Consider the following 26,808-nt stretch of genomic DNA (forward strand, 5'->3'; position numbering starts at 1 on the left):
GCCCTAACTTGGTTGGAAAGGGGGGGGGATCCTGGCGGAAGAGGTAAAACATGCCCCCTTGAACCCCAAGTAAGTTGTGATCCCCTCCCTCTACACTCTACCCCTTTTTCTGTTTTGTTCTTTTTGTTTGTAGGGATTTTTTAAGGCTTTAGAAACACGAAACAAATGCTTCACGAGAAATATAAAAGGCTGAGGTATGGTAATTAGAAATAACATAAACTGTCATAGAAAATTTTGGAAATTTCTACATAGCCTAAATACAAGCCCTACTTGCAAAAATGCTGTGTTCAGTACCAGCCCCATTGGCCTGAATGTTGCAATATTATCTGAGATGGTTTTTATAACAGTAACAGTAAATAAACAATAGACTTTAGTACTTTAGTATGATTTTCTTATGAACCATATTAAGGAGACTTAAGAACATAGCATAACACCATTAGTATCAAAACTAGTATTAAAATAATACTGTTATGCTATGCATGATGTCTTAGGGGGTCTAGGGTGGCAAAGGCCTCCGGCCAGGCCAGGGCACAGCACCTTAAGGTAGATTAGGTTAGGATACATCCCCATTAGCATATGTTTGGTCTGCAGGAGTTCAAGGGGTTGGGATTCAGTATCAGGGATAGCTTGGCTGGGAGGGTACAAAAACCCTCCCTGTAGTAGGAAGTGCAGTAAATGAAGTCACCTCAGTGAAGGCTTATAAAAATAAGCACTACTTGAAGTAATTTTACATGTTTGATCTTAACGCCTGCAACTTGATATCTGTCCAGTCTTAGGATATTCTTGGCATTAACACCAGTCACTGGATGAACAAAATATTCACTGGTTATTAGTCCTTTGGTTATATCCATAGGAAGGCGAGACATCTATAATGAGCCCACCCATCCCTGATAATCACTGACTCCATAAGATGTCCTTTTGAATGAGGGGAATAAGAGTTTTGGCATTTCCATGGGGTTTCTTGATAAAGACATTAAAAATCTATTATTTGAGACATGATGAACCCCCCAAAGGCCCATGCACCTTGAATTTCATGATTGGCTATGCTTGGACTTGTAGACTTTGATGTTTCTGTCTCAACAATGTTCCTCTGACCTCTGATGGCCATAGAGAAAACTGAAGTGGCTTGAAAAGGCCTAAAAAATAAACAGAAACAGTCATGTTTGATGTTTATTTCCACCCATATGCAATTTATCACGTAAAAATTATGTTTTCTGCATGGGAATACAAACCAGAGCATTTTATGTATGAGTATTCTTCAGTGTGAGCTGGAATTGGTTATTGAATATTGGTAACAAAGAAATTAACTCATCGTAGGTGGATGAATAGAGGGAACCCTCCAGTCACCTGCTGTTATTATGCATTTTTTTCTTTGGCTGCAGTTAAGTAAAGATTTCTTGTTGTACTCTAAATGACCATCAAGTTGAAACTTGTGGTAGCTCAATTTCTCAATTTCTGTATTCCAGGGAGTGGACCATCTCTGATTGGTGTTATAGATGGAATCTTTCTCTGATTAGAGTTATTTTGCACTAATCACGGGCTTACTTGTTTACCTTTGTTGAGACTAACTCCTCTCAGGCCCAGCTGTGAAGCCTATTGCTCTGCCTTGAGCCAGTCTTCTGACTAAGGGGCATAGACCTCTCTTCCTTAGTAGATGAACTTTGAACTGTCTTGCCCATCTTGTTAGCTTCAGCCTCCAGAGCCCTTAGTAGAGGCTTCAAATAAAGATCTCACCTTAAGACTTGTTCTGCCAGGTGGAGCCTCATCATAGTGTATTTACAAGTTGCCAGGCCCTTTGAATTTTATCTGGCTCTTGGAGTGTTGAGGATACTTCTTATTGTCATTCATGAGTCTAACACTTTTTTGAGTATGCATTGTGCTAATGAATGAGAAGGGACTGTCTTGATAGTGGGCCCGCCTGTGAGAACAAGAGTGTGGACTATATGTTAAAGGAGAGGACAGCCGTGGTTGATTCTGCGACCATAAAGGACACTGCATGGAGAATGATCATGGCCTCGCAAATGAGACTGTGGACTGCTTGTCCTAAGAGAGGAACTGTTCCAATCATGAGAACATTCCCGCAGGTGTGATGTCGACTTCTTTACGGCCGCCTTATTGTCTTTCTTGATGGGCATAGTCTTAACCTTTGTTTCTTGAGCAGGACAAGCAGAAGATGAAATGACTACAACTTCCTGAGGAGGAACCCAATCTGTAGATCTACGGTTCTTAGAGGAGACTTCTTTTACAGAGTGCGTTGCCGTACAAGAATCAGGAACTGAGCAACGCTCATCAGTAACTAAATTAGAAGATGTACAGCCGTCCGTAACGGCGTTTAACCCCAGAGCGGCAGCTGGAGACGAACCAGGAACAAACCTGGAGGTGACAATACGGCCATGATTAGCCGACCGAGAATCAGTTGTAGGAGACAGATGGTTGGTCTTGCCCCCAGATGAAGGAGAAATGGAGGGAAAATCCAAAGAGGGCCTGCAGCTCTTCTTACGAGGAGGGGCCATGGAGTTCTTCTTCTTCCAAAGCCTCCATGGAATGGAACGAACAGACAACAAAGAAGATGAAATAGAAGAAGAAGACGAGGAAGAAGGGGATCTACGACGTCTCTTCTTTGATTTCTTCGTATTGGAGCAGCTGAACTTCCTCAGAAATGGACCTTTGACTCTCTCCACCAGGGTTTGAAAAAAGGAGTCAGAAAGCGTAGATGTAGAAGGCCCAGGAATGGAAAGTGATGGTGGGGGCATGGCTGATGAAGGTATGGTGTAGGCCGAGGAGGTTGTGGCCATAGAAACACAAGCAGAAGTCACAGACACCATAGCTGTAGAGACTGACATGATGACAGATGCTGGGAGTTGGGAAGACAAGAGGTGGGACAGTAGGCCCTGAGGTGGGGCTTCCCTGGTAGGTCTAATGAAGATCAGTACTCAGTTAGCTTCTCCACATCCATCCCTGAAACAGCAGTAGAAGGGGGAGCTGCCTCCCTCCTCATGGGTGGGGAAGCCAACCCCCTAAAGAACGGAGGCAACTAAATCAATCACAAGATCCCCGAACCCTTTCTCAAACAATCTAGAGACGAAGCAATAGGAGAACGAGAAAGAGTAAAATCTTCCTGAGAAGAAGCTGCAACGAGAGGCAATTCTGGTGAAGGAGAGAAAGAACAAGAAGGAGTGGCGGCATTCGACGCCATTGGAATTACAAAGCCTTCCTGTGACAGAACAGCTGATTTCCTCTTGTACTTCTTATCAAAATGCTTCCATTGCTCTGGAGACCAATCATGACACTGAACAGGTTTACTTACATTGCAATCATTTGATCTGCATCTGCTACAAGTCGAATGAGGATCAGTATCAAGAGAGGCTAGATAACGAAAACAGTGGTTGTTGCCTAACCCAGGGCATTTCCTCTGAGGCAAAGCCTTCTTAGATGATTCATGGGTTTGCATATCGAAGCAAATACACACTGATAATCACAAATATATCACAGAAACACACACACAAAAAAAAAAACAATGAAAAAACCAGAACGCCAAGGCAAAGAATGAACAGGAAATGAGTAAAAAAAACCAGCTTCTATGCTAGAATGGGCAGCACACATCTTGCTTGGAGATGGTTTGAGAGATAACTTGTACTTCATGGCTTATGCGAAGGGGAAAGAGGTCAGGCTCCACCTACTCTCTCTTCCCATTGGCTAGTGCTCCCATTCCACCAACCTTGTTCTATTTTTAAACCAGATCCAGCTTGGTTTTGAAATTTTCCGTGTACGTAAAGACCTCAGGTTTGTAAGTTATAAAAAACAAATTGATTAAAAATTTGTCTTTTTGTGACAGAAAAAAATAGGCATAAAAACATAGGGGTGGCTGGCAATTATTGGGAATTTTCTTTAGGGAACAGTGCATCTTTTGGAGTACTGACTGCTCGGGTAGACTCATGTAAATGGCTAGGATTTTGTGTTAAAACAAATTGCATTATACTGTAATTAAACTCTGCTGGCACAGCAAAGCTAGTATCTTTAATGATTCATATACTATAAGAGAGAGTCCCTGTCCCAGTTACAATAATCAGTGTCATCACCTCCTTTACCATGCGATGCAAAGGTCCTCTTTGAAATTCTGCCTCTCATATCTTTCCTGAACTGTCACTTCCACAAGTCTCCTTTCATTTTCATCCTTCTGTCTCTTAGTGCCCAGTATACTTTAATGATTGTAAGAAAGAATATAAGGGTTACTTACCATATATGAGAGTAAATCAGTATTTAATACAGTGTGAACTGCCAAACATACCTGGTTAAATTGTGTTTAATATAAAAAATTACTTTGTTGAGCGCACTATAATTAAGTACAGTATTGAAATACCCAGTAATGTATTTTTCCATAGGTTATACATACACTACAGGGCTACACAGAAGTAGATGTTTTTAGGTTATATTTATTGCAGCTTCTGCTGAGTAAGATTGTGGCCTCTGACTTACCTCGAGGTACTGCGTTGCTTGGAGACCTCACAAGTATCCTAAACAATGTGCTGGCTGGTGCCACTGCTTTCAGAGACAAAGTTAAGAATGGCGAAATGGATACTTCAAAGGTAGGTACAAGCTTTGATGTAAAAGTCAAGAAAATTTTCCAAGATTTTATGTAATGTCAATTCTGTATGCATGAAGTATCTTTAGTAGAAGTAGATTTCTTGTGATATTATTTATGTCAATACAGTAAACATAATATTTCATGTGACAGTCAGTGTATTGAAATTATTTTTATATAGCTTATGCATAAGTTCTCCAATAAACTCGTACAGGTCAACCATCACTGATCTGGCATCATTGGGACCTGCAGGGCCCCGGATTAGTGATTTTCCTGAATAACAGACTGGTTAGGGTAGAATACACTTAACTCAACAGTTAAACACCTCATCCTACAAAGCTTTTGTACATGTAGCTGTAAATCAGTACAAGTCGGTTAATAAGGAAGAAATAAATATTTAAATGAAAATCAAGTGACATTTTAATGAAGCACAGGCAAAATAAATGGCACAGGTACTTCTGTTTACTTACGCAAGAAAGTTCATCACTGCCACTTCCAAAGTGAAGAGCTGGAATTTTCAACGAAGCACATTTACATGTTAGGTGAAGAAGGGCTTTCAGGATTCCCATTTTCTTTATCTTGGATTTTTTTATGTTTTATGCTATTCTCATTTATATTTTTACTGTATTTTCTCATTTTTTGTTTTTACAACCCAAAAGATAGCTGCAATTGTGTATGTAGGGTGCATACGAACAAACAAACTCAATCGCTGGCATTGGAGAACTTGCTACCACTTATTTTGGTTCGTGTTGTCATGCTTATGATTTTTAAAATTTATATTTTATGCCATTCTCATCTATACTTTTACTGCATTTTATAATTTTTTATATTTACAATCCAAAGGATAAGTGCAATCATGTGCATAGGTATGTACAAACAGACTTATTCACTGGCATCGGAGAACTTGCTACAGCCTGTTTTGGTTTGTGTTGTCACGCTTACGATTTTTTAAATTTATATTTTAAGCTAATTTCATTTTTGTTTTTACTGTATTTTCTCATTTTTATTTTTACAACCCAAAAGATAAATGCAATTGTGTGCCTAGCATATGTATGAACGCACAAATGCATTCACTGGCATCAGAGAACTTGCTACTGCTTGTTTTGGGTCATGTTGTTATGTTTATGATTTTTTATTTATATTTTATGCTATTCTCATTTGTGTTTTTACTGTATTTTCTAATTTTTTGTGTTTTTACAACCCAAAAGATAAATGCAATCATTTCCGTAGCGTAATTACAAATGCACAAATTTCATTTATTTTTATTTATTGTTTTATTTAATTTTTTTATTTATTTTTATTTTATTTTCATATATATTTTTACTGTATTTTCTCATTTTCTATTTTTAAAGTCCAAAAGATAACTGCATTTGTGTGCCTAGCATACATATGAATGCCCAAACTAATTTGCTCGCATCAGAGAACTTGCTACAGCTTGTTTTGGTTGGTGTTGTTACGCTTATGATTTTTTAAATTTATATTTTATGATACTCTCATTTATGTTTTTACTGTATTTTCTCATCTTTTATTTTTACTATCCTAAAGGTAAATGCAATCATGTCGTAGGGTATGTATGAACCCACAAACTCATTTGCTGGCATTGGAGAACTTCCTACAGCTTTTGTTTTGTGTTGTTATACTTATGATTTTCTTATTTATAGTTTATGCTATTTTCATTTATATTTTTACTGCATTTGCTCATTGGTTTACAACCCAAAAGGCAAACACAATCGTGTTGCATAGGGAACGCACATAAGCACATAAGTAGTGCCAACAATTAGTATAGCATCAGTGGAAAATTTGAAATTTCACTAGCCAAAATTAGTCCTGGATTAGTGATGAAACTAGATTAACGATTGCTGGATTAGCGATGGTTGACCTGTATCAGGTTTTTGCACAGAACAGTGCCCTTTGAAAGTAAGAAATAAAGTACTGAAATATAGGGGTTTATTAATTTTCAAGATTTCTAATCTGGCTGAGCAAAGGAAAGGTCAGTAAGAATTTCATGCAACTGTTACAGTGCAACATGTCCTTAAGAAGTAGGAAAATCTTTCTGCAAAATACAAATGATTGTCTTATATGTAGGCATATCCCTCATTGTGAGCTGGAAATGGTCGTTGAAGTTGGTAACAAGGTGGTTAACTGTTGGTTATTGGGGATGAGTGGGGAAATATCTCACTCACCTATCATATCATCACTAAGCACTTTTTTTTTCAGGTGCTGTTAAGCGAAGACATCTTGCTGCGCTTCTCCTGACTGCCAAGTTGAATTTGTGTCTGTTTTGAGTGTTTTTGGTTATATGAGAAATAGTGTCAATTTTGGAAGTGTGAAGGTTTAGTGAACCTTTCTCTCTCTCTGTGTTGTGGTGGATCCCAACTATTTATTACTCCATTGTAGGGGAGAATTGACTGCAGTTGGGAAGTTTCATTACAGGATTTAGCCTTTGAGAGGCAGCCTACTAATTCCTCCTCACCACTGAACACTTCACTACTACTCTCTCCCGAATACACTTTATTCTCGGGAGTGAGGTGAGTTTGCCTAGAAGGTAGGGGATCAACACACCTATCCTTCCAACATTGACTACTATGCATGCTGTTGCTACTCAGTCTGTTGAGTTTCCATAGGTGGTCCTTCTTCCCATGGTAGCCATGGCATTAACTACTGTTACTTTAACAGGGGAGAGTAATACATAAACTAGAGGCAGGAAGAGGAAGCACTAGTGGTCCTCCTCCTGATCCCCATCATTGAGGCACTGTAGGCATTACGTAAGGTTCTTTGCAGCATCCCTTTGGCCCCTAGTTGCACCCACTTCCATTTCTTTTACTGTACCAATGTTGTATTCTTTTTCTTTCATCTTACTTTCCACCCTCTTGTAACAGTTGTTTCATAGTTCAACTGTGAGGTTTTCCTCTTGTTACACCTTTAAAACTGCTTTAAAACCTTTTTACTCTCAATTTTCCATTCAGTGCTGAATCACCTCTTTTGTCCCAATGCCTGGTCTTTGGCCCAAATTTTTTATTTCATTCCATTCCTATCATTGAGATTATTCTTGCCCTCCTTCTCATCTTCCTCCCACAGGAAGAAAAAGAAGAGTCCAAGAAGCCTCTCATTATAAGTCCCATACGACTTCCAGTGAATGCTCTTCCCAGTCTCTAGGAAGTGGCAGCATTTGGCCATCTGAGGTGCCATCAGTTGTTGGCTGGGTTGGCATGGGCCTCACTGAGCATGCACAGTACCCTATCTTTGCCTCCTCCATCTTTGGCCCTTGAGTTGGCCCAGGCCTCACTGAGAATTCTCAGTTCCCTATCAGAAACATGGTGGTGGATCCCATGCTGCCTGCTTGCTTTGTGTGCCCAGTCTGTGGGCCATGAATGTCACGCCAAAAACTGCAGAAACTGCCGATTTCTTGCGAGAAAACGCCGATTTCCAGCTACTGGATCCACTGAACGGATCAAGAAGGCAGTGATAGATGCATTGGAAAGTCAGGGAACCCCATGAAGAAAGTCATTGCCACCTTCAAGGGACACATACCAACCCAGGTTTCCCTTGGTGTATGAGGATCTTTCCCCACTGAGGCCTACACACCTGAGCCCCTAAGATGCTTCAAGTGCCATAGGTTTGGCCACCACAGCAGCTGCTGCACAGTAAAGGAGAGGTGTGGAATCTGCAGCAAACTACACCCCAAAAAACATTGCCTTGATGCATACAAGAAGGGAGAAGCAGTGATAAGCAAGTGCCCCAACTGTTCCTGTCAACACCATGCCTGGAACAAGCATTGCAGTGCCAGACTAGAGAGAGTGGCAAGGATGAAAGGTACTCTTCCACCTTCAAGACCATCAGGGCTGACTCCTAAGCCAAAACAGCAAGCAGAATCTACAAGCATGGAACCACAGCAATCACCTCCAGCAACACCACAGCAGTACCCACCACCCAGACCATGGAAGTGGTGTTGAACTCCGAGAGGAAAGGTCGACTACACTCCAAAGCCACAAGAAACTGTACCTCCACCTTCCCTTCCTTCTGATCCAAACCCCCTTCCACTTTCCAAACCTTAGACCCTCCCTTCCCTCACCTTTTCTTCACACCCATCTCCTTCCTCCTCCGATGTTCCAGCCAGTGCCAACTGAGAGAGTGCCACAGCAGGCAGTGACAGTTTCATAATTGTCACAATTGAAGGTATTAGCATTCTCTTTGAGAAACTTACAAGAAATCCTGTTGAAGGAGGAGCACTGCTGGAATGTATACAACCCCACCTCATCCATAACCCTCGGCCCAAAGTAGCTGCTGTTTGCTTTGAATAACAGCTGCTTCTTTGAACCTCTTATCAAAGATTTTTGTTTTTCCTGAGTAAGTAAAATCCTCGGAGTATCCTCCTCAGATTTTTGTACTTTTTCTCAATCTGCAGTGTTTACATTTTCCTTCCTGGTCTTCTACAAAGTTAAAGTTAAGTATATCTTAGTTTAACCAGACCACTGAGCTGGTTAACAGCTCTCCTAGGGCTGGCCCGAGGGATTAGACTTATTTTTACGTGGCTAAGAACCAGCTGGTTACCTTGCAACGGGAACTACAGCTTATTGTGGAATCCGAACCACATTATGACGAGAAATGAATTTCTATCACCAGAAATAAATTCCTCTAATAACTCAACCAGGACTTTCTGCTGTCAAACTTTTTTGCCTACTGATGGGCACCGCAAGGTTTAAAAGGGTTTGTAACCATGTCAGTCCTTTTCTTCCTTTCTTTTATACCCGTCAGTTTTAATCTCTGTACAGAACACATCTACTGTTACAGGCTGTTCTGAGAGCAAGAGCCCATGCCAGCATTGTGGTGGCTTAATCTTCAACAACAACAAACATCTTCAGATTGTGCTCATGCAAGTAGCAGAATCAGCTCTATTTCCCTTGTTTCTTCAGAAAAACACTGGATGGATCCAATGCTACCCTTTTACTCTACACATGCCTGGTTTACAGACTGTGTTTGTGTTCAGAGGTCTGGTTAAACAAATCATTTATAACTAACTAACTCTGAATTATGTGTGCCAAGAGTGGGTTCACAGACACAGATTCTTTGTATGAGTCAACTACAGCTCAAAATTTTATTTCAAGTATGGGTCTTTTTTGTTTTTGTGTTTTTTGCTCGCTTTCCTCAAACCTATATTTAGCCTATGTTTCTCCTGAAGCTCACAGAGTTGAGTTACACCACACTCATGTTCATTGTGTGCAGTTCTTTACTGCTTGCCTATAAACAGGATGTTTGCCCTATGGTTTTTCATTGCTGAAAATCTGGTTAACAATGTCGCTAACCAAGCGCCGTAACACCGAAACGCTGTTAACCAATGCTGCCAGTAAGTGGCGACTGCCTGTATCCCATATAAAATGTAATGGATTGTATTTCCGTAAGGACAAACATAAAATTTTAAATAATTTATTTTTTTCCTATGTATACAGAATGCCCTTATCTCAGTTCCTACCTCAGTTGACTCTCTTTTTCCCTGAGGTCAAAAGAAAACATACTCAGTGATGGAAAGTGAGTGAGGGGTATTCGTGCCCCCACCCCTAAAACCATCAGGTAACCAACTTTTTACCAAGCTTAAACACTCTCCAACTCATGCTGAAGGATTCTCTATGTAAAAGGCTTTGGTTTGTATTTACAGGAAAAATTCAGATTACTAAAAGATTTTGTTTGAGTTGACAGTAACCCTTTGATCTTCTCAGATAGCAGCAAAAGGTTCTAGCTCTACTATTATGCTGCACCTGCATGCTGATTCTCCGTCTGTTTACAGCTTTTATTTTCACGTACTGTGCTTTTTATCCTAAAAAGTCATTATTCAGTAGTTTAAAGCTGAAGTAATATTAAAGTGGTGATTATGTATTAAAGAGTAGGTTGCTCTACAATGTACAAAGTCTTTTAAAAAATATTTTTTTTTTAGGGTATAAGCCTTTTAGAATTGAAGAACCAAACTTTCCTGTCATACCTCACAAATTTGAGTTTTGTGATTCTGCGAAAACTGAGCGGTGCAAAGTTGGAAGACGATAAAAGCATAGGTAAGGGTAACTTTATTTTTAAAAATGCTTTTTTATCATTTGTTGATTTAATCATTAATTTGGATAGTAAATTTTGTAGGCGAATACAAACCTGTGATTCACAAGACCTTATAATTTCTTTCTGTGGATAGACAAACCAATCAGAGAGGTCAGGGAATGGCAGTTCTCATACCCACATTAGGAAACTATATAGCATCACAGTCAGTTCATCACTTTCATCACAGTAAATTTTATGTATATTCCTAAATTGTATGTGAATTCATAATCAGAGTGCTTGACAGGTTTATAAGGCTGTGAAAACATCTTTTTTGTGTGCTCAGTGTATGAGGATTAATAGAGCCAAGGCCCTGTTGAACAAGGGTGAAATCCAGACAAGGTCAAATAAAAAAACTAGTGATGTAAAACAGCAATTTTGTACCCTTACTCCCCCTACCTTGTCAACACCTCATAACCATAAACACGCACACTTCAAGCTGAAAACTTATATGCAAAAGGCAATTATCTACCTTATTTCTCCATATTTGTACTCTCTTGACACAGTTTGGTAGGTAGGTAGCCAACCTGTGTTTACCCACAGCCCACCATGTTTTATCACCATTAATGTATTTTAATACAGCAACTTGCTTATCAGTTCTTACCATATTGTTTTATACAGTATTTAATTTGTTTTACTTATAATTTGATAAACTTACCTTTTTGATTCATAGTGTTTCCTTACCCTGAATTATGCCAAGTATTGTATCATTCATATTGCAGTGTGGATTGGGCCCTTTCTGTAAGTTATGTTTAAAAACATTGTTCAAAAAGTTATCATTAATCTTCTGTTTTATCATGATCACTGATTTCTGATTTTGCCTTATCATGGAAACTGTGTGTGTGTATATGTGTATGTGTAAAACACCCTGTTTACATCTTTAGTACATATGGAACCTACAGATGATACTACTTCCCTGTTGGCAGTCGAGGAAAATTGCTTACTAGATGAGGTGTCAGCAGGACAAACAGGTATGAGCTGGAAACTCCCAGTGCCTCTTCTTCAACTGAGATGCCTTCTAGTCTGGATGAAGTTGTTTTGAAAGATCCTTTTTTGTTGGGCTAGTTGTGTGTGTAGCAGTTGAAGCAGTATTTGTTTACTTCAGGGAGCACATGTGGCTGCACCTATTCCTACCTATTCCTGTTAAGTCAGACTTGTATTTCACTGTCTCGCCTGTCTCAGTTCAGGCATCATGATTTTCTTCCACTAGCAAGGTGGTACGATTACCTTACCCGTATAGTTTTTCTATGGTTATGAGCTTGGAAGAGGTTCATAGTGGTGAGCTATGCATGCATTCTGAGTGATTGGGTGACTTCTTCATTGATCTGTTCTTCAGGCGGTGGCTTCAGCACAGGCAGGAGTAAAGAGTGCAGGACAGTCAGTATGACCAAGATGCAACAGGAATGTTTGTCAGGATAGGAGCTGTAATGTGAGACATTCATGCTGTCCCAAGATGGGTCCATGGTAGGAACATGACCACACAGATAACAAGATTCAAGTGTACAGTAGCATAAGTACCCTGACAGACCAGCCACCAACAGCATCACAGGATCAGGACATTGCACATGTATGGAGCCACTACCCAGTAGTTGGACTGACTGGGATCATTGCAACAGAAATGTGTACACCACAGGCTTAATCATTTTAATTATAAAGTTTTAAGAACAATATTATGAATCAGATGATAAGAAAGAATGAGAAATAATACTGTAAGAGATGTAGATGGTACATATAGTGATGAAGGGAGGGAGATGGCTTGGACATGTCCTTTTCACCGTCCTTGGGAGAGCAGCATTTGATAATGTCAGCTGGGATCCTTTAGGCATCAGATGATCTAGAAGTCCCAGATCTATTTGCATGAGAACTGTGAGAAGGAAGGCTGGGGATGAGTGGAGATTCGTGGAAGGGAAAGCACAGGAAATATACAAGGCAGATTTCGTAGAGGCTGTTTGCATCTCACAGCATTGTTCGGGATGATGATGATGATAACAAACCAGTTACCTGCACTTATAAGAATCAAGTTGCTTGCCTCCATCCTTACCATTTTCTCCACAGCTAAGTGGCTGGAATACATATGCAGCAGTTGGCTGGCTGCTGGAGACCTATGAAAGTGTCTTTATGTTAACTAATGAAGTACTTTTTGTGGACTAATATGTATAGGATTTTGTGGCACATGAAATTGACTGTTATAAGAATAGTAATGGTTTATATAAAAAATAAATTTTGTTTTTAAAGAAATATATTTTTATGCTCCCCAGCCTTTACCAGCTGATACTTTTCAATGTTGTGACTTCTTTTTAGGCCCTTTTCCTTACTGATTATAGTTTGCTTTTACATTCTGTATTGTAAAGTATGGTGAGTTTCGAGCCCACTCATGTTTCCTTTTGATCAACTTCAGTAGTGTCCCTTAGTGCAATATTGTATGCTCTAAACTAACATTGGTGTCTGGCTTTGTCAAATGAAAAGCAGCCAGTTAGTTTCCTTGAGATAACTCTTTTATGCATAATTCTTGCAGGAGAAATTCAACATACTCAATTTTGGTACAGTATTGACATTTAGTGATTCCTGAGGAATTCAACGCAATGCTTTGTGGCCAGTTTGTTAATGCTTTTCAACTGTCAGCTGAAAGAAGCTGGAAACCTTTTATAAAGGCCAAAATACTAGGATCTGGGAAAAATGGCAGTGGAACTCTCCTGTTGTGAATCCTCCTCTAAAAGCACCTCTCAGTTACTGGAAGCATTGTCTCTGTGATCAGATGAGTGGTTCTTAAAGCATGAACTCAGTCAGTAAGACTATTTACTAGTGTGAACATTAGTACATTTAGAACAGCAAACACCCTATGTAGCTGAGCAGTTGTCCTGATTCATGGATGTTTAAAGGCAGGAACCAATGATCCAAGCAGCTGCCATCATTGTAGGGGCTTTTTTAACAGTCCTAGGTCGTCAGATCAAACTGTTCTGTAAGGAATGTGAGAGTGTTGTCTTGCCAGAATCTGGAAAGAAACAACAGCCAAAACTTGAATGGCAGAGAAGTCTGAAAGAGTGACAACAGTGATGAGAATTTATTCAGTTGGAAGTAAAAATTAGACTTGGAGAGTGGTTTTAGAAGGATGAAAAGTGAAGGAAAGGAGGGAAAAGAAGAGGGTTTGTTTCCACTATTTCTGGAAAGAAGGTTGAATTGCATAAAAGGAAAAAGGACAATCTGATGAGAAATACCAACACAGAAAAGAACTGAAATTTAAGAAAGTGGCTGAGGAGGACAGAAACAGTAGCAGAGGGACATTGTTGACTGAGGATAAAAAGCAGTAGAAGAAACAGTTTTTCAGGGCTTGAAATTTATTCATCATGGAAAAAACCTGAGTTGTAATATCAGGCAAGCTGGGAAGATGTGGATTAAGTCTTAAAGAATACCTGCTTCCAGAGGCCAGCCAAGACCTACAAACTGACATACAGGAACGATGTAAGAGAACAAATCAGTTGAAACAGGATCTTTATCAGTTGATGACACTGAATTTGTTGTTCTTGAGGACTGGACTTTACCTTCATTGAGGCATGATGTTATAAGTCAGTTCCATATATAATGCAAGCAAAAGAAAAAGTAATAGCAGGATGAATATTGATATTTCAGGAAATAAACTTGTTAGCATCATTTCTTCATACACAAGTCATGAAAAAACAACGAGTATTACATATTGTGAGAAGTGGAACTATACATTTAATTGCATAATCATGAGGTAAACATGACAGAAGCTAGAGAGCAAGCAACATACATGTCACACAAATAATAAATAGAAGTATGTGACAAAATATAGTTGGAGAATGTAGTTGATGGACAGGGGCGGGTGTAAATTATTAGGCAATATAAAGAACGCCAGAAAGAAGATCATGAGCACTGGAGGAAAATGGAATGCAGTAAAATGATAAGATACTGTAAAGGGATGTGTATTAATCTTGCTGTATGGGTTGAAGTTTTATACTGACAAGAATGGTTTGAAACAGTCTTATGCCACTTGTTTGGGATAATTTACGTTACGAGGTAGCAGGGGTTTTTTTGTCTGCTAACTACAGTGTCTGGTTACTTAATTTTGAACCAGATAGTACAGTAGAACCCCTGTCCTTGACTGTACTAGAACTCGAAATAATCGGATTTCAACACGAAATGTTGAGTAAATTTTGTGTCGGAGTTCAAACAATAAACCGGAATCCGACCCGATGAATCATATGATTTTTGTAGAAAAAAGAGTTTCGGGCGGCTGCTGCTAGTTGGCGTTGTTGGTGGCGTTCTTCCCATGCTTATTTAAAAGCATTTAAAGCCCACACATGCTGCTGCTGCTGTTGAAAAATAAGCCATATTATCACATGAAATTAATAATACAGTATTTATAAACCGAATTACTGTATGTCTTATCATAAAATTAAGAAAAATTTCGAAATTACGTCGGAACTCGGCAGCCTGTGGCAGATATATAAACAAACCAGGCGCTGGCCTGGTGGTGTATCGCGGTACTAATTACATAAACATTCAGAATGTTTATGTAATTAGTACCGCGATGACACCACCAGGGCGGCACTCTGGTTTGTTTATATCTGCCACAGGCTTTCAGTTCCGACGTAATTTTCGGAAATTTTTCTTAATTTTATGATAACAGACATACAGTAATTCGGTTTATAAATACTGTATTATTAATTTCATGTGATATGGCTTGTTTTTCATTGTTATCATTATTAACAACAGTTTTCATGTGTACCTGTTACAGTACATTCTGGTAGTGCCTATAAGCCTACTTAGCCTAACCTATGGTAATACGGCCGCATTGGTCATAGGCCAACTTTTTTGATACAGTATGCATTTAAAAATGTAAAAGTGCTTCTGATACGGTAAGTTATTCAACTCTGAACCTATTTAATTGTAATTTGTGTAAAGTTTTGTATAAAAAGGCAAGGTTGGGGTAATGACTGGTGGTCAGGAATGGATTAATCCATTTTCAGTTATTTCTTATGGGAGAAATTAACTCAGAATTCGACAAAATCGAATCACGACACTTCTTCTGGAACGAATTAGCGTCGAGAACCAAGGTTCTATTGTATATGTATTAGCACACATATAACTACTTAATTATTTTCATGGTAATGCATGTATGTATGGACTCATATAAATAACTACATAATTATTTTCATGCTAATACGTATGCCATCACTAATAACTGCATAATTATTTTCATGCTAATTCATATGCTATTACTGTTACCTCAGAAAATTTAAATGTTCAGTGTGAATATAGTTTTTACGTTTTGAAGCCAAAAGCTGATTTTCCACAGAACATCTTGTGGAATTACGTGCTGTTATGGAGAGGTTACGTCCTTTAGAAGATAAACTAAAGTATCGGATAGATAAATATGTTAAGGTAAGTTGGTTATGGCATCTGTTTTCATGGTGGCTGATTAATGTCCCATGCAAAACTTTTTTTTGGTGGTTGTCAAGGTTTTTTTTTTTGCATAAAGACCAAATTGTACTTGATAGAGCTCATTGTTGTAAGCTGAATCTGATTAATGAATTTTTGTGATGAACCAATACATGAAATTTAATGAATTAATGAATATGTTAAAAACTGTATTGTCTTTCCAGGTTGCCAATGAAGGATCTTTAAGTGTCAGTGATCCACTAAGAACACAAGGAAACTTAGACAACATAGGTTCTTCATCAGATGAAGATGAGGAGGATAAGGTAAAAGAAAAATCAGTAAAAGATCCACAGAAGGGTCAAAGGGCTAGGAAGAAAGAACTCCCAAAAACTTATAAAGTTCCAAAAATTGCTCCAGTTCATTATGGTAAGATGAAAAATTTTGTCATTTTATTGTTTGGAAAACTCAGTGTTCTGACAGAAATGAAGTTTAGGTCATTTGTATTTCAGGAACTTTGATTCTGTGCTAGAAGTCTTGTTTTATTAACAACATACTTTAATAGATTCTAGGTAGCATAGACAATGTCTGGCTATTGTAGTTGAATAGTAAGGAACAGTCATTATGCACAGTATACACATTCTTGAGATAAACTAGGTGATGAACTTCTCTAGGGAACTTCCACATTTTACAGTACTTATAAATAAAAAGAGTAAAGCAGCTAAGAGAACTTAGGAGTGCAGTTTAAGAAAATACTATTAAAATAAAATATCATCATCATCATCTTAATGATTTTACATCTTCTTTTCTGTTGATGAGGTTAGATGTAAAATATGCTCTTTCTGCCTTACCTCCCATCAAGGTTACGTCTTCATTCCCTCTCTCCATTATTTCTTGGGTTTTCCTACAGGTGTTCATGCTGCTACTTTCATGTCACCTGCTTTTCTGACTAACTGTTCATCAGTTCTCATCATATATCCATTTCCAAACCATCTCATTCTCTTAGATCTCGGCATTTCTCTTGCCGTATGATACCCCATTTCCACCAGTTCCTCATTCATTCTACAATCTTCCCACTGTGGCCATGAATCCTAATATTCTTCCATTTTCATTGTCACTGTCCATGTTTCTGCTGAACATAGTATTACAAGTCTTGTGTACCTGTTGTAAGTCATGTCTTCCCTACATATGGAACATTTTTATTTACCAGTAGCCCAGCTTTCTCTCCATTTCATCCATGCTGTCTTTCTTATTGTTCTCTTAACTCCTGCTTCATGCATTGTCCCCAAGGTAACCAAAATGCTCTACCTCTTTGTAAGACCTGCCCATTTATCACAACAGGGTTCTGAGCTCCCTTCTCTTTCCAGTTTGCTCTTGTAATGCATTTTGTTCTTTGATAGTACTTTTCCCATCCCTTCCTTATCAGTTACTGTAATTTTTTTTTTGCATACATTGATTTTCATTACTGTAATTTTTTTTTGCTTACATTGATTTTCATTACTGTAATTTTTTTTTGCTTACATTGATTTTCATTCCTCTCATGTCCATTCTATTCTTCCACCTGTTAATGCTAGGTCATCTGCATAAAGTGGCTTCCAGAGCTCCCTTTTTGTGCACTACTATGTAGCTTCTGCCACCAATGTGATCAGCAACAAAGTACTAAGTGCTGATATGTGATGAAGACAAATATTTATTACAGATTCTTTTGATGCACCTGCCTCTGTAATAACATTACCTTAATGAGTCTTTCGGTAATCTGCTTCATAATGCTAGTTAAGTTATTTGTCATGGTACTCTGTCAGATGCCTATGCAAGGTCCATTAATACAGTGTGCTCCCACCACCTGACGATCCTCTCAATGTTCTCCCCAACCGGTCAACGAGGCATCTGTATGTATTGTCACTCGTACAGATGGAGGAGTCAGGGTGACCTGTTCTGCCAGAGGCTCCTTCCAGGTCCAGGGCTGAAGCATCTCCCCACCTTTCTGATTCTTTTGATGAGGTCGGTCTCACATCTATTTTCTTGCATGTGATAGCCAGAATTTGTTCACATTTTTTAGTTGCAATCTGAGTATTGGATCTATTACTGATGCAAACTGCAGCAGGCCCATCACACGTTCCAGTTGCTGTCTGGAAACTCTGGGCTGTGTAAAGAACATATTTGTGTATTGATCAGGAGAGACAGCTGGCTGTGAGGAATATCCCAACAAAGTCCCAGTCACTGGAAACGTTTGCTGGGCATCAGGCGGGATTTTTTCCAATTTATTAGAAAGCCTTTTGATGGGAGTCTGTTGACCACTGCTCTTAGGTTTCTTAAACACTCTTTTCTTGTGGGCCCTCAGGTTAATCAGTCGTCTAGGTAGGCTATGAGTTATATTCCTTCGTCTGAGTTCTCGAACAACTACCGTTGTAATTTTGTAAAAAATCTTGATACAATGTTTAGCCCAAAGGGCATAACTTCGAATCTGTACATATCTTTCCCTGTCTGGAACCCTAGGAGGGGCCTGGAGGAAATGGTGATAGGGATGTGCAAGTATGCGTCTTTCAGGTCTGTAGAAGCTGTCCAGGTCCCTTGTGGAATGATTGAATGTACTTGGGCAACGGTAGGCATCCGAAACTTTTGGCAAACAGTGTGCTTGTTCAATGTTGATAGGTCGAGGATCACTCTTCATTTAGAAGAATCCCTTTTGAGGACACTAAAGAGATGTGCTTGATGGCGAATATACGCATGTTTCTCTATGGCTTCCTTTAACAGGGCCTTCTGTACATAATCTTCCGGATAGGGGTCTGGTTTTTGGAGGAACCCTTTTAAAGGTCGGGGGTTGGGGGGAGGATGAGACCATTTCCACCCCAGCCTATTGAAAACAATGCTTTGTCCCTAAGGGGAAGATTTCCATTGCCTGTGGCGTTGTCAAAGCCAACCCCTGACCATACAATTCCTATTGGGATCTGCCTCTTCCTCTGCCTTTGCCCATGATAGGCATTCCAGGTGTTACTTTTCCTTTTCCCTTGTAGGAGTGTCTTTAGACCCTGTGTAAAGATTTCTTTGCTGTTGTTGTTGTTGTCCCTTTGTAGGGAGTTGTCCCTTCAGACCACCTAACTGTTTTTGAGGGAAACTTTTGGGGTCGACTGAAGGCTTATACAATTTTTGTTCATAGTAAGCCTTTTTTAGGTTGGGTAAAGGGAAGTTTTGGGTTTTATGTTTCCTGAATTCCCATTTTCCAAGGAGAGCATGCACTGTACAATTCTGTTGGTTGGCTTGCTCATTAAGTTGAGCCGCAACAGACTCCTCAAACAGGTCCTTACAGAAGGGGTTAGAGTGTAATAATGAAGTCACATTGGGAGTGCCTTGTTGGAGCCCTCCAGTCTTTCCATTTGTGCTTTTATACGCCATTCTAGAAAGTCATAGAATGCTTCCCATAGGGTTCTCATAACACTTTTGGCAACAACAGTAAAAATAGTTCTGGAATCTTCTGGAAGCCTTTTGGTGGCAACTTCCAGCAAGGTGGTAGAGGTTATAATACTAAGGAGGCAGATCCTAGCATGAGATTCTGACGAGGCTGTCACCTATGAGATTCTTCTCATAGGGGTCCCCAATTGTTGAGTAGCTATATGTAGAGGAAGCTTTTTCCTTTCAAAAGGGAGTTGAAGCATTGCCTAATCCTTGGTGGAATAATTTGAGACTGGGATGACTTGGCAAATGGCTTTAATTCTGCCATTGTCTCTTGTTTTCTAGTCACTACAAAATTCTGAAAATCTGCCTTCATGTGGTTAATTATTTTAAAAGTGAAGGGACAGAAGGCGGGGGCCTACTCGGTGAGCAATTTGGGTCTTATCCCAAATAGCACTAGAGATCCATTTTCCATTGACCTGGTAAAGGGTGTCTTCTATAGCTTTTAATGCTAGAGACACAGGTAGGAGAACTGTTTCTTTTAGTGGTTTCTCAATGTCTGCTGAAGGTGGTACCAGGCACCATTCTATATTGGGGAATGCTGCCCTCTCTCTAAATTCCATATGTACATCTTTGGTCATGGTTTTTCTTTCATTAATTAGATACTTACCCTTGGGAGAGAAAATGCACATTGAGGCATTTTGCCAAAGATTATCAATATCATCAAGGGTGAATATTGGAGCCCCTATTATCTTTTGATCTGAAGTTTTGTAGTCCGAGCTGGCCACTTTGTTGTTTCCAGTCGGAATTCTAACATCAGACCCTATTTGAGCAGAATTTATATTCATTCTTTCTTTTTGGTTATAGGATGAAGTATTATTACACCTTGGGGTGTACAGGACTGACCTAATTTCCTTTTCGGAATCGTGTATCGTGTCCCTTATATATTGCTGTTTTATGGCAAGGACATCTCTGATGTCACTCATAATTTCCTTACGGAATTGATCAAATGTTGCAAACTGTGTATCCTTTTTTGGGGAGCTTGTGCAGTCTGACTGAGCTTCAGCAACTGAACTGTAACTTCTTGTTAACCAAGGGGCAGAAGTCCTGGGTGAATTACTATACCCCTCTGAGAATGTAGCCATTTTAGTTGGAGTTAGGTGGATCCTAGTATCCCTTTTTGGGGAAAGATCCTCTTCAGCATCTGATAGCTGCATGGGGGATAGATTTCCCTCTGGAAAGTTTCTTCCATGATTAACTGAATTTGTATCCCTGATCCTTGTGGGTTCAGCAGGGCCGTTTCAGTGGCAGTGTCCACTTCATGTCCATTAATAGGGATGTCACCCTAACGTAAAGATTCCTCCACTTCCTTAGCGGGGTTAACCTGGGAGGTACTGGGGACTGAAAAAGGGTAAATATCTGCCGCCAGAGTTGTGCCGGAAAGATATAATCCCCTTCCTCACCCTAGGACCCATCGAACCCTAGGACCCATCGAGACAGCTTAAAACGAACTTTTTCTTCCCTAAAGCTTGCTGCCAGGAGAATACTACAAATTTTGCACATATCTTACTCTAATCTAGGCTACTGCCCAACCCAGGTTATTTAATTCATGCTTAAAGGTATGGGTTAAATAAAACAAATTTACCTTAATATGTAGCCTTAAAGCTAAGCTACCATTTCATCAAACCAGGATTACTGTTTTATCTAGTCCTAGGCTACCTGGTGTAAGCAAACGCTTAGTCCAGTAATGAGATGTTTTGTAAAGGGTTATCACTTAACCTAGTATAAGGTACTGCCTAATCTGGATTATTTAGATCTCGCTTAAGTGTATAGGCTATATAAAGAAGAAAAAATTTTACCAATATGTAGCCCTTTAGCTAGGTTACTGTATATCTTGCCGAGATTATTGCTGTTATCTAATCCTAGGGTCCTTGGTCTAAGCTACTGCATTACGCCCTATTGTAGGATATTTCTTAAAAGGTTTGTACTTAGTGTAATTTAGGTTAATACCTAATCCAGGTTATTTAGTTCGCACTTAAGGATATGTAATCCTAGGTCATAAGCTACATACAACATCCACTATTTGTCTAGTCTAAGCTTAATCTGATCTAGGCTACTGCCTAGATTATTGTAGACATCATCATAGAATCTGAAAGGATTTTCTATATTAATGATAAATTGTGAACATTTCTTTTAGTTAAAACATCTAATTAAAATGACAAATTTTTAAAACAATTTGCACTTTTCACAACTAACAATCTGCGATTGCGACTTAACGCCGGCCATGTGTTAGCAAAAAAAGCTGGGTTTTCAGCTTTCACACAAATTAGCTACCAATTACAAAAATTAAAACTTTAACTGGGACTTAAAACTAAACACTTAACTTGCTTCTTTTGACTTTTCCCCTGTAGATGTTTCCATATTTGTTGAATTTTGTGAGTGCTGACGATAATTGAATCTGTTCCAAATGGACTAACAAAAGGTATGGCTTCCTTGGTCTCTTGCCAGTCTGTCTGTTGACAATAAGGACTGCGCATGCGCATACTGTAATCACTTCCATTTCCATTTTTAGCAGGTTTGACAGAGGAAATAACCTGGGTACAGCTTTGCTGTAAGATAAGGGAAAGAGCCCTCTTATCTTTTGAGTCCATTACATACTCCATCATGTGTTATAGTGTTATCATTATGACACAATACCTGGCCAAGAGACCGACTAAAACAGAATTCTTTGATATTAGTTTGGTCACCATGGAGCTCTGACAGACCCATGGAAGGTAACTCCTTGAGGACGAAACAAGCGACTACACTATAAAAAACTACTATATGTTTAGTGTTGTCTGATATGTAGAGACAGAGAATATGCCGGAGTAATTGATGTATGTGTAAGACAGGTTAAGTGCTATACCTTGAGTGAGATAACCAGCCCAGTGTGGAATTAAGTGCTTCACAGCCATATTAAATTAGCTGATCTTTGCTGAAATAAAAAATTCAGTTTTAAAGGGAGCTTCCTATCCACTTCCATATATTCCACCAGTCTCAACAGTAAATTTACTTATACGTCTAAGAAGTAGCTGAACTTTTCGATATCTGGAAGATGGTCATATCTAGAAGATTATCTTATAAAATAGCCTAACATGACAATTAATAAAATTTTATTCTTAGCTGAATGAATTGAAAGGGTTGGAAATTTTTATAACATCTGTTCCAGGGGTATGTTCCAAAACTTTGTTGGTTGAAATTAGGACAGTCACATAATATATTCTGTATGTTTAGTAAAATATTGTATTTAGATACTTTGTTACTTGCTGTTAACATCAAATATCCATGGGTTAAACAAGTTTTTCACTTTTGTAAATGTGGAAGTATTACTTCAGGATGTGATGTTTTTGTTCTTGAGATGTAGACATTCCTGAGGGATTTAAATGTGTAATAATTTCTGTTTGTTATGCTACAACTTATTCCATTTATTTATGATGGAGGACTTTGGTGTTGATTAGATATTTCATTTTTGTTGCATTTTTCATATCTGTGAGAAAAACCATCTTCCAGTGCAAGGTATAATGGAATTATTTAATCAGCCCAAAGTGTTATGTCAGAGTTATCAAAATTATGGCTTGAAAATATTTGGGGTTTATAGTTTTATGCAGTATTGAAACTATATAAGGTCCTGTTTTGTATTTTTTAATATTTTGAGACATTTTCAAAATTTTTGTTTTTCAGATGAAGATAGTAAGAAAGAAGCATTAGAGAAAGCGCGTCGCCGTGCACTCAACTCTGCTGTCTTACGAGATGCTCTCTTTGAACACGTAGATGAGCCAGAAGTAGTATACAATGCTGATACCCTGAAACACAAATCAGTAAAAAAACGAAAGGAGCTGGAAAGGTAAGGCATTGGTTTTGCACAATACAAGCCTAGTGCACCAATAAAATCATGTCTCAGCTGACATCAGTAAATTGTTGTCATACCAAGTCTTGATACAAAGGCATTTGAAATGCTGCAGAAAATACTGAAGTGGGGCAGAAATTCCATATTTAGTTGGTAAACAGTATAATATGTTGATAAAACTTGTTAATCCTCAGTTCATGACTTTCACTGGGTGTATTTAGAATTGTGAAGTCCAGCAGTGAAAGTTGAGCATGGTATGATAACAAAATTTTGACCAATGCTCAGTGTAACATTGGTAAAATCAGCAGGGGGGTAAGCAGCCATATGACAGAGTTAAAATTAATTCAATTGGGGGTTATTTATTTTGTAAGAAAAAGTTTGTGAAGGCTGTCCTCAGACCTGAGGGTAGTACAGTGCACCATACAAGGAAGGATGAGGTTAACTAAATCTGCTTCTTAGAAGCAGACTTAGCCAGAAGGCCCATGATGTGATCTTTCCAAGATGGGTTGCTGCTTGTTTTGTAAGCCAAAAATGCTGGAAGATCATGAGGGTTTAGTTTCCAGATTTCCAAACACGATTTTGAAAAAGCTTGTATGGAAACAGGAAAATGTAAAACATATGAAAAAGCTTGTATGGAAACAGTATAACAAACCAAGTTTTGTTACTTCCATTCAGGTACAATGGCCTAGTGATAAGTGCAGATTTGAAATAAAGCACCATATGATTAATGAAAAAAAATTATTAAAGTGGCCTGAGTAACACTCTTTAACATGTTAACTTGTTTTGGGATTGGTGTGGTATTGTACAGTGCAGCTGGCTGTATTATTGGGCTTTATATTGTCATATTAACACTTTCTTAGTGCTTGTATATTTTGTAAAATGAAAAGCAAGTAGTAAGCCTCTTGAAAGATATTACAAGCATGAAAAAATGCCTTCACAAACGTATGATTTAATGACTTGTCAATGTGTTCTTTAAAAAGGTATGAGGAAGATAATTTTGTACGGAAGACATTGAGCAAAAAGGAAGAGGCAGAGTTGAACCAGTTTACGACCATTGGAACCATGAGGAATGAGCTTTTGGGGCTTGGCAATGTAGATGCTCTAAAGGACGACTATGTACCAGGAGGACCGCCTACCAAGAAAAGAAAAATGGGAAAAGCACTTAAAGGAAAGAAAACAGGGAAGGGGAAAAAGGGTAAGAAAGGTAAGCCATGTAAAGTTTGTTACATTAAAACAAATTTTATAAAATAAACTTGCACTAAGCAGGATTTGTCCATGTACATAAAGTAAACCGTTCAAGAAGAGTAAATTCCATTACACACTTCTGTAATTACAGGTACTACATTTTTTTTTTATTTTGGTTGGTTTTACTGCTTAGTGACAGTGTGATCACACAGTAAGTTATGTTATATCAGAGGAATTATAAAAATAATTGTCTATAAATTAATTGTTCTTTGAGTACCTTTGCCGTATAGTTTCTTGAGGTCAAAATGTATAAAATTGCTGTGAATTAGGCTGAAAATTTTGAAGTAATGATTTGAAAGCATATGCCACTTATTCTCATTTGAGTAAAAGAAAGTTTAAGCTTAACAAATGGCAGAGGTTTGATTATGTTTTGCTTTTTATTTCTTATTTTTCCCTACCTTACAGGATTCAAGAAAAGGAATCGATAGATATCAAGTTTCATATCATACAGCTTAATGGTATGGTTGGCAAATGTGAATGTTTATTGTATAATGAAAATTATTTTGTGAAAATAAATTGTAAAAATAAATGGCAATTTTACTTTTATTGTAGCATGAAAGCAAAATTTATAGTTTTGGAATGTGAGTAGGAAAGTTTTTCATATTTCAGTACAGTGCAGGTATTCGCAAAGCTGTTAAGAAGATTCTTATGTGAAGCTGTAAACTTAGTGGTAAAATGTTAGGTTTAGTGCTACAAAACCAAATGCTCCAAAGGGGAATGCATCCCAGTATAAAAATACAGCCAAACCTTGACTTATGAGTGAACCAACATACAAGTTTTCCAAGATACGAGCCGGTGCACGCTCTCTTTTTTACTTTAAGAAGCAAACCATCTCCCAGAGTGTCCATCATTGCCAACACCAAGCTGCCCGAGCCATGCGATCTCATTCAGTTCAAGTGGCTACCTTGTGATGAGAGCATCTCCACAGCATCTCGTAGCATTTCTCACTTTGTTTTCTCACTTTGTCCCTGTATTTTGGAACATTTCTTAGTTTTCACCATGGGTCCTACAAAAGTGGGTGTCAAGACCAGTGCTGAGAAGAAGAAAAGGCCAATTACCTTGGATATGAAGCGTGAAATAAATTGTAGCATAGTGTGTAAGTTAAATTTACCAGTGTGTCATTAAGTGTGTAGCAAATAAGTTAAGTTAGCGATAGAGCACAACGTGAAAAACCTCCTCGAGCCCGCTCGTCTCACTGCTCCACCTCCACCAGCATCTTCGTGTGATCTTCAAGGTAAAGTACACTTAATAAAACCAGTTTATTTCTTTACACTCACTTTTATTATGTATTATTATTTTTTATACATTATTTGTTATTTATAAAGTATAGTTTTCTTATTTAAAAACAAGTAACAAAAAAAATTGGTGCGTCTTTTGGGGGGCTGGAACGGATTAATAGTATTTCCATTCATTTTAATGGGGACATTCGGTTCGATGCACAAGCAAATTGAGTACTAGCTTGGTCACAGAATGAATTAAACTCTTATGTCAAGGTATCACTGTAGTTTGAAAATAAACAATAAATTGTATACAAGAAATAAATAAGAAAAATAAGATAATACTAACTATAAAATGAAACTTGGGAGAGCCTGTTTGAACTTCTGAAGTTCCAACAATTCAATGGTGTGACTGGGTAGATCTTACCGCTGTTGGGTTACAGCTGGGACAACACTTCTGTGAAACTGTTTTATGCTAAGCCTCTTGAAAGGAAAGGCAAGGCTGTTAGCATTAATTGCATAAGAAAGAAAGTGAGTGAAATTAGGTAACCAGGGTCCAGTGCAAATTTAAATTGTTTGGGGACTTCGGTCACATACATAAAACATGAAATAAAATTCCTGAATTCTGTGAAGTTAAGCTTTGAAAATAACCTGAACTGATTCAGTTCAAATTTTATTTAAAACTTTTTTATTGTTGCAGTTCATTAACCTCACTGACTCTGGCAAACATCAATAAATATACAGTATCTTGGGGATGGGTTCCTGGGATCATCATATGAAATTCAATATTTTGTGTCGTGGTATTTGAATGAATTTGTGGAAAAGCATCCGTGTTGCTTGAATGAACCATAAATAACAAATTGGCAAGTTATGAGGCCTCTGCTCAGGATTTAGTGGAATGGCATCTGTAAGATTTTCTGATGGATGGTGCTGCTCCTAATCCTTGATCTCCCCGGATCAGTACATCTTGCACTGATTCTTGCCACATCCAAGGCCTCAGTGTTAGGTGCAAA

The 26,808-nt window shown here is 38.5% G+C and overlaps 1 protein-coding gene across 1 annotated transcript; it reads left to right on the plus strand.

Annotated features, from left to right (window-relative positions):
- The first annotated feature begins 4,443 nt into the window (after positions 1–4,443).
- On the plus strand, positions 4,444–25,113 carry LOC136838593 (neuroguidin). Its single transcript, XM_067103800.1, has 7 exons — positions 4,444–4,586; positions 10,512–10,626; positions 15,978–16,063; positions 16,285–16,486; positions 23,168–23,330; positions 24,314–24,537; positions 24,984–25,113. The coding sequence occupies exons 1-7, from the start codon at positions 4,572–4,574 to the stop codon at positions 25,004–25,006; spliced, it is 828 nt and encodes a 275-aa protein (XP_066959901.1). The 5' UTR covers positions 4,444–4,571; the 3' UTR covers positions 25,007–25,113.
- The last annotated feature ends 1,695 nt before the right edge of the window (positions 25,114–26,808 follow it).

This window comes from Macrobrachium rosenbergii, chromosome 5, assembly GCF_040412425.1.
Source record: "Macrobrachium rosenbergii isolate ZJJX-2024 chromosome 5, ASM4041242v1, whole genome shotgun sequence".
NCBI lineage: Eukaryota > Metazoa > Arthropoda > Malacostraca > Decapoda > Palaemonidae > Macrobrachium > Macrobrachium rosenbergii.